The 18,438-nt window shown below is 32.9% G+C and overlaps 1 protein-coding gene across 3 annotated transcripts in view; it reads right to left on the reverse strand.

Annotated features, from left to right (window-relative positions):
* Positions 1-18,438, reverse strand: part of KIFAP3 (kinesin associated protein 3) — a 157,465-nt gene that overhangs the window by 20,930 nt on the left and 118,097 nt on the right. For all 3 annotated transcript variants that reach the window (XM_061382571.1, XM_061382572.1, XM_061382574.1), the window contains 2 exons: positions 14,685-14,874; positions 7,801-7,900 (listed from right to left, as the gene is read on the reverse strand). In XM_061382571.1, the coding sequence (XP_061238555.1) occupies positions 7,801-7,900; positions 14,685-14,874 (290 nt within the window). The remainder of the gene's footprint in view (positions 1-7,800; positions 7,901-14,684; positions 14,875-18,438) is intronic.

An 18,438-nucleotide genomic window follows, 5' to 3' on the forward strand; every position in this document is an offset into this window, starting at 1 on the left:
ACACTGGATAATCACACTTAAATGGTGGTGATATAATTAAGTTCCTAGTCATGACTGGATGAACTCCCGTGTCATTTCTTCTGGTACAAAACTACACGGTAATTGATGTGTTAACATTTTTATAGGATCTAGTCATATTCAGATTACTTATTAAATTTATAGACTCAATTATACTGAAATTCTTCTCCTAAATGAAAGTCCCAATAAAGAGACAGCAAATTTGGTTTTCTTTGGGAGGATCTTTGGATTTTACACACAGCTAACATGCCTGCCTCCAAAACCCAAGCTCAGATCACCAGACTGAAAATTAACAAGAATTTGATGAGAGCAGTTCTGCAGCCAACTTCTCTTGCTTCTAAATTTCCAAAGGAAAGCAAATCACTTAAAATATTTTTTTCAAGTCAGTATAAATTTTCTAGGATAAAATATCTTCCCAGGTTTCCAGTATTTTAAGTCTTGATTTTTGGCTTGAATTTCTATATTTCAGTAAAGTTTACAATTTGCTAATGCTGATGTGTGATAATCTAATAAAATCTGGCCTTAAAAGTTATAGGCCCAATTTACTAATAAAACGTAATTCAATTTTCCTTGGGAAATGCAAATCATTAGTATCCAAGCAGTAGAACTGAATTGAATTCCTTTGCCTTTTTTAAGGTTAAAAAGTTTTCTCTATTAAAAAGGCTTAACAAAGAAGTCAACTAAGACTAATATATAAGGATTCACTTATAGGCATAATACAATAGCATCATGTATATAAACATTTACATTGGTTAATTAGCTAAATAAAAGATTTGCTGGAGACAATAATCCTTGTAGACTGAGATTATCCCACTCATTTCATCCTCATTTTTTGTTCAACTGGATTAATCTGTAGAGAACTTAATGAACTACTTAACACAGTTTAATGGTAGTGAACTAGTTACTTGATGTGTTAATAAATTTTAGCAATTTGTCTCCAAGAAATCTAAACACCAATTTTCAGTAAATCATATACAGTGTATTAATGCAAAATAAGTAAACAATATACTGTATTGTACAACAAAATCTACATATCTTACTCTGAATTTTAATAACATTTACTCTAAACTTTCTAAAGCATAGTTCACTGTTACACTAACATATCTGCTTGCCATTTGGAGGCAGTAATGGTGTAATACTAAGAATCTCTGAGCCTTAATTTCTACATTTGTTAAAACAGGGTCAATACTACTTTGCCCTATATACCTTACACACTGTTGATGATCAAACATGATGAAATAAATGTTAGCTTTTTTGTTGTTGTTTAGTTTAGTTGCTAAGTCGTATCCAACTCTTTTTGCAACCTCATGGACCGTAGCCCACCAGGCTTCTCTGTCCATGGGATTTCTTAGACAAGAATACTGGAGTTGCCATTTCTGTCTCCAGGGGAGCCTCCTGACCCAGGGATTGAGGTGAGTTCCTACCACTGAGCCTCCAGGGAAGCCCAAATGTTAGCTACATGCAAGTTATAAGTATTTGTATAATAAGATTTAGACAAAAAAAGTGCCTTAAATTTTATTCTTTGAAACTCTTAGAAGGCTCCTAAGACATTCCATCTTCTGAGATTAAAAAAAATAAATAACTGGCATAATTGTTGACAGTATTTAGAGAGAATAAAATGTAATGCGATTTAATGTAAGGACTGTGTTAGAGCAAGAGTCTCATGCTTAAGAAAACATTTGTTTGCACTGGTTTGCTTCTCTCATCAGAACTGTCACATAGCTATTGCCACTCTTGGTCTCCTGTTTTCACTATCCACTAATTAAACCATTTCATTACCTTAGATGGAATTTTACTTATCACAGAGTATTATTTCCTATAAATAGTTTTATTCACTTCAAGAAATTTTACCATGCATTTCTGATTGGTTAATAAAGATGGGAAGAACTTAAAATTATTTCTACTGGTTATACTTCGCTATAGCAATTATTACTGAGCCTGAAATAACATGTTTATATATGCTAAAATAATGTCATTTGGACAACTGAATATAATTATAATAAAAATTTGCACAAGTTTGGATATGTTTAGATCAAATCATACACCCTGAAAAGGAGTAACTTTTAAAAGTAAACAGGATATTGTCTTATTACCCAAGACCATGGTTTAGATTCTGTTGTATATGTTTTAATCATGATTTAACAAAATTCCATTTAAGCTGAAAAGCAATTCTTGCAAATATCCCAACTTCAATACAGCTAAGATCAAGTATTAGAAAACTTCACAATAATAACATTTATTCCACAATTAGGTAAGTGGATCTCACTACACTCAATGAATCTATTTTCTGTGACACACAATTATTTACTCAGTCTTTATCTCTGATTATTTCCTGAGGATAAATTCTTAGAAAAGAAATTACAGAGTTAGGGAATTTTAGGCTTCTGTTTTCTGTTACCAAATATAGTTCACTGAGGTTTTGTCCATTTAAATGCCCACAAGAGGTGTATCACAGAACCTCTTTGCTCCCATGTGTGGATATTAGCATTAAAAATTATTTTGCAACTGATAGGTGAAAATGGAGACTGGCTGCTTTATTTGTATTCACCATGACTGGAAAAATTACTAAAGTTAGAAGTTTTTTTAAAGACTTCATGAAGCATGTTCTCCTCTGAGAAACAGTTATAGGGAAAGAAATTAGGAACAAAAAAGTTACATACTTAATAAAGCAGTGATTTTAATGACTATCTTTAAAAGTTCTAATAAGTATTTCATAATAATTTATTTAGTTCTTAAAATGCTGCGGAGCAAATGGCTGGTCTCAATATCTATCAAAGAAAATATTTCTATGAGGTTCTTTTCATTTCTTTTGATCCTTCAATATAATTTCTATACTACTGCCACAGTAATGAAGGTCACTAAAACTTATACTAGGAGAACAAATGGAAGAGTTTGGTTTATCAATTAAAACTTTGTAGAGGACTTATCAAATAAGGGATTTTATAAGCATATTTAATTTTATCTCAATATATGATAATTTCTCAATTGCCAAATTAAGGGCTGTAATATAGATAATAATTTGATTTATCTTTTGTATAACTGCTTTAACATAATATCCTATTATGTAATTCAAGGAATAATACAAAGGGCTGCTGCTGCTAAGTCGCTTCAGTCGTGTCCGACTTCATGCGACCCTATAGACGGCAGCCCACCAGGCTCCCCGTCCTTGGGATTCTCCAGGCAAGAACACTGGAGTGGGTTGCCATTTCCTTCTCCAATGCATGAAAGTGAAAAGTGAAAGTGAAGTCGCTCAGTCGTGTCTGACTCTTCACAACCCCATGGACTGCAGCCTACCCGGCTCCTCCGTCCATGGGATTTTCCAGGCAAGAGTACTGGAGTGGGGTACCATCACCTTCTCCGAATACAAAGGGCAGTAAATATTAATACTACACAATGCCTTTTAGACAGGGAATACTGAATTTTAAGGTTGCTTTTCTCAAGTGAAATAACTGAGTTAAATAGTTGAGTATAATGAAGGTGACCTTATAGCTAAAGAATAAGTCAAAATTTTACATAGAGTTTCATAGGAAGGAAAAATTATACATTTACAAATTTTGATAAAAGATTACTACTTACATAGAAAGAAAATAATGTGTTAGTCCTATTTAGTACTTTTAAAAATTGTACAACATTTAAAATTGTGCAAATGACTAACATTTCAACAATGATTTAATGTTTTAAAGAAAATAAATGAGAAAACAGAATAAAATATATATATGTGAAACATATATATAATGAACAGAAAAGTTAATGGCCAAGTATTTTAAGAAAGAGGAAAAAAGAAGCAGGCACACACAGAGAAAATGAAAGTGTGAGAATCAGATGGCTCAGATAATTCACACATCTAGTTCATCTCTGACTTTAGTGAAACCATCAGTTAAGTGACATCATTGTGCCAACCACAAAGAAGAACTCCAGGCCCTCTGAAAAATATTTTTCAAAGCCCCAAGGAAATCCAAGCAGTCCCTGGAATTTTTTTCCAGTTTATGAAAATTGGATTCCTATAAAAGAAAAATGGACCATTTTTACTGCAACAAAAACTGATTTGTAAAAGCTGGAAACAGTTTAAAAATTCTCAACATGAGGTTCTTGTTAGTCTTGAAAAGTAAGAGTTATAATAAAAAAAAAAGGTTCAAAAATATGGTACAGATACATTGTATATAAGGGGGAAAAAAGCCAGTCTTACTCCTATTATTTTTAATTAGCTTCAATAGCAAGTTCCAATTTACTTTCTAATACCAGTTCAGGTTTTGGGAGCACAAGATTTACATCTGACCTTCTGAGAATGGCAACCCAATAGCTAATGCCTTGGAGCCCTAATATATTTTGCATTACCCCCTAAATGTTGGGAAATTCTGGTGGCAAGAGGTTCAAACTGATAGTGACACATGTCTAAAACTCGGGATTCGCTAACTGCCAGTATGTATTTTATCAAACACCAGGTCCCTCTTGTAGAATAGGATGGATGAGCTTAACAATTTTCACTGGTTTCCAATTAAACTGCCTTGCTATATTACACAAATGTAGACATTCATATTAAGAAGGGCACCCTGACTTGGATTTTAAGAAACATACAATTTGAACTGTTTAAATCAGTCTCTAAATTTGACTCAGTTTCCCCATTTTAACAGATTTATCACATTATGAAATGTGGTCATTTTAGAAAGAAATAATTTTTTTCTGAACAATTAAAAAAAAACTCTTATACAAATTAGAAATTTATTCTTTACCTTGCAGAAATTTGGGATCATATACTTCACCCGAACCCACTAAAACTGACATGTTAAAAACCCACAAAGACTGAAAAGTCACAAGTACTGGCTGAACAGCATGCCACTTGGCACTGTCATACTCTTTCATGTTCTCAAATCATTAAAAACATTTGTAATTATAAACATTCACATTTTATATATTATTTTAAAAATTATTACTATTCCAATTAACTTGACATTGCTTGTTAATCAAAGACATATGATGAACAGGGAATGAATTTTTAAGTCATGTGGACAATTTTCCTCATTTAAAGGAAAAAGAACCTCTCAAAATAGATAACATCTCCTGTTCTTAAAATCAGCTTTTTCAGTACTTAAAATTTAATCAAGATATTTTTCTTTCATAATTAACCCAAATTCTTCATGTTGTTCATTAAGTCTGTTTATTCTCATTTTAACAGTAGAGATGAAGAATAAGAGTTCAACATCTGTTTACATTTTTTTTTAAATCCCACTTTGCTTAAAATCAATTAAAATGAAATATTTCAAAAATATTATTTTAAGTCAATCATACTTGATCTAATAGGTTTTATATTTACCTATTAGATCTCAGAAACCTAAAGGTAGCCATTAGTTTAAAATTTCACATCTGGGACATTATGCATCTAAATTATCATGCCAAAATATGTGAATAATTGTGGAGCAATTTAAAATAAAATATTTGTAGAATTAAAAAACTAAGTCAGACTGAATCCATAGTTACTACAAAGAACAACATAGGAATTCCATTAGAAGACAATCCTAACCAACCAAAAATAATTGCATAACACAGTAAATGAGTCTACAGAAGATCAATAAAAAAATGTAGCAAAGAATAACTATGAGTTTTTGGCTATATTATAAGCTTTCTTTGTATCTCTGTTGATAAAATTTAGAGTCTCCTTTTATTTGATCTGTTACCTACAAAAAAACTAAGGAAATTCACTGTAAATTATTTCTTCTGGAAATTCAAAGAGAAAATGATATAGTTACTATATTTATGGCCTGAAAAATTAAAAAAGACAAGAGATGAAAGACTTAACTTTCTCAGGGGAAGTTCTTTTTAAAGGGAAATCTCAATTGGAAATGATTAAAATAAATAAGTATACCATTTTTTTTTAATTTGAAAAAATATATAGTCCACATGAAGTTTTATTAACTAATCCTTTAAGCCAATGTTACTGTCATGTGTCTTTTATGATGTGAAAGAAGCTACTTATGTTTTTTTAATGTTGAAAAAGAACTAAAGGTGCAAAAGTAAGAGAATTTTCCCAAAGTCTTTTTATAAAAAGAAACTTGTTAACAGAACTGAGGAATGAAATTCTGAAATCTTTGGACACAGTACAAAACTTAGTCAGTGAGTATAGCCATCTCTCAAAACATACAATCAGGTTCTTAAAAATCACATAACTATACAAAACATTAGGTCTTTCTCAAATAAGTAATGCATGGTTAGTTTGCTTTTTTTAAGCTGGAAGTATATGCAGGAGACACAAAAGCAATGTTTTGTCCATAGTGAAACATAAATGGCAGAAAAATTAATCTTAAATGCTATCAGCAAAAATCTTCAATATAAACACTGAGACTATATAGCAAAATAATTTCTTCCTTTTCGAATTATGTTTCAGAAAACATTTGTACAGTGAACTGTCATAAAATGGAACATACTAGTTATAATAATTAAATAGAATCTCTAATTATAACTAATACAGAGATATCAGAAGTAGTCAAAAGCCATATGCTTTCTGGTATTTAATCATGTTTAATTTTTTTTCCCTAAGGCAAGTAGTTTCTTACCATGACAATCCAGTGCACCGATGAAACAATTTCTAAAGTACTATTATTTACTTAAAGTTCACTAATGGCTACTGAACTACCCATAAGGATACTGCATTTCATAAAATACTCCTGTATTTTCCACTATGCTTTTAAATTTTGTCATGACCATCAGTGAATTGTGAAACCAATACAGTGGGTCACAATCTGCATTTCAAAAATAGAATAGACTAAAACAGAACATATCATTGTGAATTACATGCAGTAAGAGTAACTGCTATTTTAAGAATTTTACTACTGAATTAAAATGGTTAATCTAAAGTGATGATTCAAGAGTTATAACACACTGGTCATAACTGTATTTAAAAGAATTATTTTTAATTTAATTTTTTAACTTTTTTTTAACACCAAAAACATTTTGCATTGGGGTATAGCCAATTAACAATGTTGTGATAGTTTCAGGTGAACATGCAACTGTATTCTTAAACACACACTGTATTCTTATTCTCCAAACAGAAATATTTATGTTAATAAAATATGTAATTTTAGAAGAGAAAATTAAATCAATAATTTAAAGAAAAAAATAGTCTTAAGGGTAAAAAGACTACACCTATTCTTTGGACCATTTTAATGTGAAATTGCAATATCATCCTAAGTTAAAGTATTATACCTTAGTAATGATATGAAGGGAAAACTATTATTTACAGTTTCTGGCAAGATTTTAAAAATCTATGAGACCAGTAATGAAGCAGAATATCTGTTGGGGGAAACTTTATTATAATTGTACAACAGAGCTGGCATGCCAGGTTTTTTCCTTAAATATTTTATTTGAATGCCATGCAAGGAGGAAAAGTCCTTAATTTAATCAGAGCATCAACTTTTTAAAAACAATGGTGTCTGAATAATTGTTAAAATACATGTATTGTGTTCTTATTTTATAGGATTTGGAAAACATGAAATAACCTGCATCATTAATTTGTCAAAAGCACTGCCTATTTCAACAGACAGCTTATATTTTCCAAACTGAGGAAATATATATATATTTTTTTCTTAGAACTGTGATATCTTCATTTTTTACATGGAAAAATGTGACTTTGTAAGTTAATTTAAAATCAAACAAGCATGTTCTTGAAAATATTCAGGATTTGTTTTACTCTTTAATGGAAAAAGAAAAACGGGAAGTGATGAGAGAATTTTAGCTTTTTAAAATCAAGGGAAACACCATATACTAGATTTTTCTTGGAAGTCTATTTACCTGCCAGCAAATGAATGCTGCCCAACTACATCTCCATTTTGAAGGTGATAATCATTGAAGAAATCTGGACTCATGGCTCCTTCAGAGGCAACTAATCCATCTAGAAAGAAAATAGTAACTAATGAAACATCTTTGTAGGGAATAAAAAGGAAACTATTCTATTAAGTAACACAATAGAAAATAACCTGTATATTTAATCCAGAAGAAAAATGTTAGCATGATGTTCCATTCTCTCTGAGAGTGTGAATGAATAGCATACATACTTAAGTGTTCTGCACATTTATTAAGCATCTACTGTGTTGCAGTGGCTTCCCTGGTGGCTCAGTCAGTGAAGAGTCTGCCTGCAATGCAGGACATCAGGTTCAATCTTGGATAGGGAAGATCCCCTGGAGAAAGAAATGGCAATCCACCCCAGTATTCTTGCCTAGAAATTCCATGGACAGAGGAGCGTGGCAAGCCACAGTCCATGGGGTTGCAAACAGTCAGACACGATTGAGCGACTAAACCTACTAAACCTACCTATGTTGCAGTACTATTTTATTACACAGATGAATAAGACACGATCTCTACCTTCAAGGAGCTTATAGTTTTGTGGAAAGACAACAAAAGATAGGGGGTGAGAAAGGATAGAGAGGAACAATAAGCCTTTCAGGCTAAGAAAGAGAATGAGTAAGGAAATAGAACAGACAGTAAATAGCATGGTTTTGGTATAGAGCAACCCTCTAATATATTCCACATTCTATATGCGGGCAGCTTCATTTGTGTAGCATGAATAGGGAATTATATATTTCAAATAAGTTAATTTTTATATAAGCAATGCTTCACACAGACACACACACTTTGGTGTGTGTGTAATATAATTTTGTAATGTAAATACATTTTACATTTACTGTGTTTTTACAAAGTATACTGAATATAATTTAAAAATTTCTTGATAACTCAATCTTCATTATAAACATCAACCATAATATAGTAATGCCCTAGGTTATGAGATATATTGGACTATCTATACTAAATGGTTACACTACCATGCTTTTTAGTACTTATTTCTTTGCTTATAAAGTGCTCCTTTTCCTAAACCTAAGAATTTATTATTACTTCTTGCTGATTTTAGATACTGCTTTCCCATTTGCTCCAATCTAAGAATTCAGATAACCTATTTTTGATAGAATTATGTATAAGAATAAGAAGAATCTGAGGAAAAAGGATCTCAGTAATGGCTTCAGGGCTGTCCTATATGGCTCTTGTAATTACTACTTGAAAAGCTCCGAGACTTTCTAAAGTTTAAAGTATTCCAAGTTGGCAAGTGACCTCTAGGTAAATGTTGGCTAGGTTGTATCCACAACATTGTTTATAAATTTGGCACACAGTAAGCAAGCTATTTAGTAATGAGATGATCATTTTACACTTACCACATGCAATAATACTTTGCTAGGTCCTGTGGAAAAAATTAAAATACACAATTTCTGTTTTCAGGAGTTTTATGTTAAGTGAAATATAAAACAGACACTTACAATGCAATCAAATAATATATTTTATTAATAAATGATTATATAATAGGAAGGAATTTATGTGTCAAATGAGTGCTGGAGGTGAAAAAGCTATAGATGGATTACTGTGTTCTGCAGAGGTTAGAAGGTCCCAGTTGGGAAGGGAGGGAGGAAGAGGTGTAACTGATTTGAGTATCAATAGACAGTTTGGAATTAATGATAAAATCTGTTTAAGAGTAAGGGTGTTAAAAATCAAGTATATGGTCAAATTAATAGAGCTTGCAAATGAATAAGTAAAAATAATTTGTATTTCCATAACACTATCCATTTGCTATATGGATATATAGGCTTCCCTTGGGGCTGAGCTGGTAAACAATCCACCTGCAATGTGGGAGACCTGGGTTCGATCCCTGGGTTGAGAGATCCCCTGGAGAAGGGAAAGGCTACCCACTCCAGTATTCTGGCCTGGAGAATTCCATGGACTGTATAGTCCATGGGGTCACAAAGAGTCAGACATGACTGAGTGACTGTCACTATTTGCTGTATACCATATATTAAAGACTTGTATTGGTATTTAGTTGTTGAATTGTTAATCATACCTTTGGTATTTACCTTATTACTTTAGGAAATTTAAAATACTTAAGAGGAAGCTTAAAAGTGTGTAATATTTAGTCTAGTTTCTGTGCCCTCTAAAAGCTGAAAATTCTATAAACCAAAAGACCAGCTAAACACAAAAAAGTTACAAAAACAAAATTATGGGAATGCCAAGACACCACAGATTGAAAGTTAAGCAGCTAAAAAAATTATTTTCTATCCATCTAAGACTCTGTTAAGGTCTGGCTAAAATTAACAAGGTTAACACTGCAAAAATCAACAGGTTTCTCTGTTAAATTAAAACCAAATAATTACAGATCAGGTTTTATGAAATCTGCCAATTTTAGAGGAACAAAGCAAAGTAAAATGTCAAAATAAAATGTATACCACACGTTGAAAATGAATACAAAGATATTCAGCATGCCAGAGAATAAAAGATTCTAACACTCAGAAATATAACACTCAGATAAAAATACAACCAAATAAAAATACCTGAATTATACTTTACAAGTTTATATTACATGAAACATGATCTAGTGAGGTGAACCAGATGAGGAAGAAATTAAATGAAAAACTACTGTTAAATTCTCAACATCTTCATTTTGATTCAAAGTTCTCATTGTCGTCAAAGGGAAAAATGAGTAAAAAGGATAAATGGAATACAGGAAGCTACAAACAGGGATTTTATCAAACAGAGATGATACTGAAAAAAAACAAAAAACTTGAGTTTAAAGATTCAGCCAGAAATTTTTAAACCCAGAATATACCTAGTTTAATAAATTTTATAGGCCTAGAATACAGTTTAGTAATAAAATAAGCCTGATACTATGTGAATAAAAAAGGGTAAATTTATACTTCTGAACTTAATTTCTAATAATTTTAAGACACTGCAATTCATTCAATAAACTACACCTTGTACACTGTCCTTTAATGACTTGACAAAATTTAGGTAACTCTCATGTCTCATTGGAAAAGACTCTGATGCTGGGAGGGATTGGGGGCAGGAGGAAAAGGATATGACAAAGGATGAGATGGCTGGATGGCATCATCAACTCAATGGACATGAGTTTTGAGTGAACTCCGGGAGTTGGTGATGGACAGGGAAGCCTGGCGTGCTGCAATTCATGGGGTCGCAAAGAGTCGGACACGACTGAGCAATTGAACTGAACTGAACTGAATGTATGAGTAATCATTCTTCATTAGAATGAAGTATAGAAGTTAAATTATATCTTAAATCTTCAATACAAGCAGTTTAACTTCTTTGGAACTATCTGTTTCTCAGTATTCTGTATCCGAAATTAATAATTCTTTTATAGAAATACTGGAAAAGAATTATGCATTGTTGACTGAAATCATGTATTCAAATAAATTCAGGAGTGTCCTTCTCAGGCTTCTACTTTACCTCACTGGTTCAAAGATAGCAACAAGGAATCAAAGTCCATAGTCCATGGAGTCGCTAAGAGTTGGACATGACTTAGTGACTGAACAACAATGAGAATAGCAATACAGCTTTACAGATTATACTTCCTCTGTGGGTAAAAGTATTAAAGCAAACAGCAGCAATTTCATAATAGAAGGGAATTAGTAACTACAACCACAATTAATTTAGACTAAAAAAAAATAATGTAATTATAAAGATGTTAAATATATTCCTATTTCCTATAACAAAACAAAGATTCATTTTTAAAAAAATGGCAAGAAAGAAACATACGTTTTCACATATTTAACTGTTGGAAAATACAGAAGGCAATACTAATGACCAGGAAATTGTTGTTCAGTTGCTCAGTCATGTCTGACTTTTGCGACCCCATTGACTGCAGCACGCCAGGCTTCCCTGTCCTTCACCATCTCCCAGAGCTTGCTCAAACTCATGTCCATTGAGTTGGTGATACCATCTAATCATCTCATCCTCTGTCATCCCCGTCTCCTCCTGCCTTTAATCTTTCCCAGCATCAGGGTGTTCTTTAATGAGTTAGCTCTTCGCATCAGTATTGGAGCTTCAGCTTCAGCATCAGTCCTTCTAATGAATATTCGGGATTGATTTCCTTTAGGATTGACTGGTTGGATCTCCATACAGTCCAAGCGACTCTCAAGAGTCTTCTCCAACGCCACAGTTCAAAAGCATCAATTCTTCAGTGCTCAGCCTTCTTTATGGTCCAACTCTCACATCCATACATGACTACTGGGAAAACCATAGCTTTGACTAGATGGACCTTTTTCGCAAAGTAATATCTCTGCTTTTTAATATGCTGTCTAGGTTTGTCATAGCTTTTTTTCCCCAAGGAGCAAGAGTCTTAATTTCATGGCTTGTAGTCACCATCTGCAGTGATTTTGGAGCCCAGGAAAATAAAGTCTGTCACTGTTTCCATTGTTTCCCCTTCTATTTGCCATGAAGTGATGGGACCAGATGCCATGATCTTTGTTTTCTGAATGTTGAGTATTAAGCCAGCTTTTTCACTCTGCTCTTTCACCTTCATCAAGAGGCTCTTTAGTTCCTCTTCACTTTCTGTCATAAGGGTGGTGTCATCTGCATCTGAGATTATTGACTAGGAAGTAGCAAATACTATTTCATTTTTTAATAAAAGATAAGCCCAGGGTATTACTGGCCATTTAGCTTAACTTCTGTGGTTGAAAAACTACTAAAGTTGCCTTTATCAGAAGCAGCCCTAAGTTTCACGGAAACTCAGAGACAAATAAGATGGCTCAAGCATCTAAATAAATCTTTAGTATTACAAATTTCTGATGTTTCTGAAGATACAATTGTACATAATAAAAGATAAGAAACTACCACTATCTGGGTTTCCATGACACATATCAAGAATACCACAGAGATTCTTTTAGTTGATGAACTATTTATGAAAAATAAAGTAGATAAAGAGTACAGATGCCTTGATATGAGAACTATATCAATGTAATCCTTGCTGTCAAGTGTCTACCATATTCAGGCTACAGGTGTAAAAAAACAACCACCACGAGGTTATCCAATGATAACATTTCACTCCTCAAATGCTTCAATTTATTTTTCCATTAGCTGTGGCTGTTTCTAAATTTAGATATATAAAAAGATGTACAATTTAGATTTCTCACAAAGCTTAAACTGTAGATTTCAATTGTATCTCACAGAAAAATGTTATGATTTTCATTTTAAGAGGTTAATTTAAATGAATTGATTTTGGAAAAAAGGAATAATTTTTTAGAAATCTGTTCAGAAGCTAATGTATTGAAACAACAAAGTTAAATACTGAGGTGGTTAAAAGCTTTATTCGTTTTTGGAAACTGCTCATTGATTCACACTGAAAAGTAGCTATCAATTTTCAAAGCAAGAAACATGATTCTAAGAAATTCTGATTTCTATTATCAAAAAATTCATATCACATATATTTTACATTATTTTACTTCATGACGATCTCACTAGGTAAGGAACAGCTGCTTGCCATTACTGAACTAAGAAATTCTGGTTAGTTGAAATTAATGATCTACTCCATCTGGGCTGAAACACAAAGCAGATTTCATAACTACTGTTAAGTTCAGTTAGGAAGAAATCTATTTAATTTTGAAAGTAAAGTACCAACTTTCCAGGACTGAAGTACCTTAAATCAAATATAAAAATAATTCAGCCTTATGGGCAATATGCAGAGCATACAATTATGAAAACATATGAATGACTACATAGTAGGAAAAAAAAGGGAGCCATTTATTCAGATACAATTACTTTCAATGCCTTTTATTTCCAACCTACTACAGATCTTAGAAATCTTTCCTTCATCTCTTCAACTAAATGAGTTCAATAAAGTAATTAATATTGGCAATAGTACAACACATTAGAAGGCAGAATATGCAACAACTTAGGCTCTAAGTACAGAATCCCTGGACAAAGGAAGGATGGCACAATCAACAGGGGTATAATAAATGTAAGATTCATGTAAAAATTAAATTTTACCTTGAAAATACTAGCACAGTGTAGAATGAAAAAAACTATTGTTATAAACTGTCTACATCTTCCCAATCAGAGAATCAAATAAGGGTTACTATTTCAAAACTAAAGCAAGTGAAAGTCACTCAGTCATCATCTGACTCTTTGTGGCCTCATGGACTATACAGTCCATGAAATTTTCTAGGCCAGAATACTGGAGTGGGTAGCCTTTCTGTTCTTTAGGGGATCTTCCCAACCCAGGGATCAAACCCAGGTCTCCTGCATTGCAGACAGATTCTTTACCAGCTGAGCCACAAGGGAAGTCCAAGAACACTGGAGTGGGTAGCCTAACCTTTCTCCAGTGGATCTTCTTGACCCAGGAATTGGACCGGGGTCTCCTGCATTGCAGGCAGATTCTTTACCAACTGAGCTATGAGGGAAGCCCCAACTAAACCAAAACCATGGCAAAATGAGACTGTTAAAATTAAATACACTGGAAAATAAAACATAAATTAGTAAACTATATATTTAAATAAATACAGAATAGAGAAAAATACCACATTTTCAAACAGTAGTAAATCTTAAAGATGTCATTTTAAGTTATACATTCTAGAAAGTAATAAATTATGAGCAATTTTCCTTGTTTTAATTTTCCTTGTTACAGCCTTTTTAATGGAGATCACATCAAAGACTACCTTGGAAAAAAATAATGATGAGTTAATAGGTTTGCTTGGTGTGTACTGATATTATGTCTAAAATCATTAGCAGAAGACCATTTACATACTAAAAGAAGTGCTTATAAAGCTTGGGAATGAGCAAGGTGGCAGACAAAAAACACCTATAGCATACATTAAAAGTATTTATTTTTGTTTTGGTTATCATCTTACCTGAGCTGTAGAAAAGGTCAGGTCTCTCGAGAATATCTCCTTCATGGATATATGGCTCAATTCGATCATCACCATACAAGTACTGCTCACTCTCATCCATCTGACGACTTTCTACCATCTCCAGCCACTGAGAGTTATGCCAGCGAAACTTCTCACTCTGAATTTTCTTGGCCCATTCTTCATCATATTCCTATTGTAAACAAATAGTCAATTATTTTTTATAAGTTTATGAAGGAATTTCTTTGATACTCAGATAGCAGTAATTTTATCTTACAAGAAGAGAATTTGAGGGGGCTTTTGTTTCAGTTAGAAGAAACATTAAAATTACCTTTTTGGAATAATGTATACAATAATCAATAGAAATCAATTTATTACATATATTAAAGACATCTCTGTTTGGATTACCAATTGCTACTGCTGATGGCAAAAACTAGAAAAGTTCAAATTTCACAAATTCTTTATCTAAGTATCACTAGAATTTACGTAAGCAGTCTGACTTAAACTTCCAAATAGTTTTGTGACTATAATTATGTGGCACTAATGACAGGTGGTTAAGCATTAAAATTATATCTTTTGCTATATCTTTTTGTTTAGATAACATTTTCACTAGCCAAAAAAAAAAAAAAAGCAACATTAAAGTATTTCTCCTAAAAACTGAAATGGTTTACTACAAAAAAACAAATAGAATTTAATTCAATTCTGTTTCAACAACAGAATAATAATGTCTTATTTGGTCATAATTATTTCTTTAAATATCTCCTGTTTGGCAATGAACTCTTGAGGAGCAAAACAGTGGCTTATTCACTGTATCTGTAACATCTGTTCACAGAGAAGTTCATTGGTGGGTGTTTCTGAAGGACAAGTAGACAAGTTATAAATATTAGAAAAGCTACAGCTGAACCTATCTAGCTTCACCGGCTATGGCTACTTCTGACAAGTATATTCACTTAAAAATCACTGGACAGTACCATGGATTACTTGGAAAAAAGACTTCTGGTATTTCTTGTCATTCTAATCACAGGTTCCTTAGTATTAAATTCCTCTGTCATATCTTTAACACTTTTGTTTATACTTTTTTTTTTTTAAGTTGGAAAGGTTCCAGGCAATACTATTGTCCTCCAGTAGTTGAAATGATTACAATAACTTTAAATGCTGAGCAATTTTCATTCAAAGCTAAGTAAGGCTCAAATCAAAAACTGTCATCACAGAATAAATTTCTGGGATGTAAGAAGAAGTCTGAAATTTTATAATAAATGTAATTATTATTATCAAAATTTTTCTTGTTAAATTTGAAATTTCACATTATTGGTATATCTCTTAGCAGTGTCAGCTGTCATGCTGTGTGTTCTATAGTGCACAACTCTGAAACTTGTACCCCCACAGATCAGCATTCTGAAATCCCTACCCTCAGCTATCTTCTGTTTCTATCCTCAATGAATTTAGCTTAGTAATCATGGCAAAGTCATAGTTTCTTTATGTCTTAGATTCTAAATTTATAGATACTAATCATCTGGTATGGTATAACACAAGGAACATTGGATAAGAACCCAGGTCTTATCCTGGGTTCTCCTTCTAGGTTTGATACTAACAGAAGTATGCAACTTTGTAAAAATATTTCAGTATCTTTTGGTCTCAGACTCTTTAATTATAAATCAAATCTAATGTTTATTCAAGTCCTAATGTTCTTTAAATAAAAATCAATGATTAATACCATTACTTCATAAAGCTGTCGAAATAACTATCCATCTGCCAAACTGAAGAACAGCAGCAATATATGGAGTTCATCTTTTAAAAATTACATAGCAATTCTAAATGAATACATAGTATCAGAAATTAAAGAAATTCAACATGTATCAATTAAAACCAATTCCCTTTAACCCCTCTCCCCCAAATCTCTACTTTCCTCTTACACCACTACCTCTTCATCATCAGAAAATAACTCTGGGAACTCAGATGTCATAGCTCAAACACAGCCAAGAAATGTCATCCAAATTTATCAAGCTATTGTGGAAATACTCTAGAAAAATAGTTCTTTTGCTTCATTTTTGAAATGCTTCTTTTCACAAGGAGTGCACCCTAACATCCTTGCTATGGAACTTTAGTTTGTCTTGTATTTAAAAGTAAACATGCCTCATCTTTTATTTTCTTCTCTTCTCAGGTCGTGACATTATTATCTTAAGCACTAGTTTTCAAAAACTCTAAAGCATCACTAAAGACTTATGGCTTGATTTTAGGTGGAATGTGCCATCCTTTTTGAAGTCCTGTATCATTTTGTTTACTACTTAACCACTGAAACGTTATGAAGCCTTAACCAGCCTATTATCAGAGCCTGTTCACTATCAGGAAAACTCTTTTGTCACTGGCTTCCGTCACACCTTGTATCTGATTAACACACTATAGGGTAACATAGAACTACATAGATCTGCTTTGTGTTCTAATGTAACTGATGGAAAACAGATTTCTCTTTCTCCTTTAATGTGGCAGCCCCCTAATTGAGAATGTAATATGGTTTATTTAATACAATTCTTCGTACTAAATTAAAGCAGATCTAGAGTAATTGAGTTGCTCATTAAGGTTACGCTATTAGCTGCTAAAAAGATGCCTTTTATATGTTAGAAAATACTTCTTTCCAATGATATGTATACACAGATATACACGTAATAAAACACACATACATAATAGAGTTGTTGATTTTTATGCACATACTACCTACTTCTCAGTAGTACTGTCCCAAAAGTTGCCCTTTAGTCTTGACTATGGCATTCTCTAACCAGACCTCAAAGTAAAATTATCTCTTCAACTCTGTTTAAAGCACTGAGGAGGCTTATCTGTGTAATATCACTTCAAAGGCAAGGCAAGCAATCACTCAGTCGTGTCCGACTCTTTGCGATCCCATGGACTGTAGTCTACCAGGCTTCTCTTTCCATGGGATTTTGCAGGCAAGAGTACTGGAGTGGGTTGCTGTTTCCTTCTCTAGGGGATCTTCCTGACCCAGGGATCGAACCCAGGTCTCCTGCATTGCAGGCAGAAGCTTTACCCTCTGAGCCACGATGCCCAAAAGTAAAAGATATAACTAAAGGAAATTTATTTAAGTGAGAAACCATAACGTTTCTTTCATATTATACTTTTTTTTAAATCCAACTGCTGACAATTAAGAAACCAATATAGTAACATGCATAATACTGGCAGGGACTACACACACGTGCGTGTGTACGTGTGTGTGTGTGTGTGTGTGTGTGTATGAGGACGACATATCAATCCACTCCAGTATTCTTGCCTAGAGACTCCCATGGACAGAGGAACATGGCAGGCTACAGTCCACAGGGTTGCATAAGAGTTGGACACGACTGAAGTGACTTAGTATGCATGCATGCACACATACACATGTATGTATATATACACACAGATACACACACATGTAAATTCTAACTAGGAAAAACCATACATTTCTGCAATATAAAAAAGAACTCCAAAAGAAGACTAAACACTAAACCCAACTGGGTTTATCTCACAAAATCCAATTTGATTGTATGGAATTGAGAATACACAACAAACTTACAAATCTGAGAAATGAAAATTTGTGAAGGCTGTAAAACAAACAGGAATGAACTCCACCCACTCTGGAAAGAACATTTTAGAAGTTTCTGACAACTCACTCGAAAATCCCTGCTCTGTGCCCATCACCAACCTGCAAGCTAATTTAAAGTAAGTATTTTATTCATTTTACCAATTCCTATCCATTCCATGCCTTTGA

Source organism: Bos javanicus, chromosome 16, assembly GCF_032452875.1.
Source record: "Bos javanicus breed banteng chromosome 16, ARS-OSU_banteng_1.0, whole genome shotgun sequence".
NCBI classification, from domain to species: domain Eukaryota; kingdom Metazoa; phylum Chordata; class Mammalia; order Artiodactyla; family Bovidae; genus Bos; species Bos javanicus.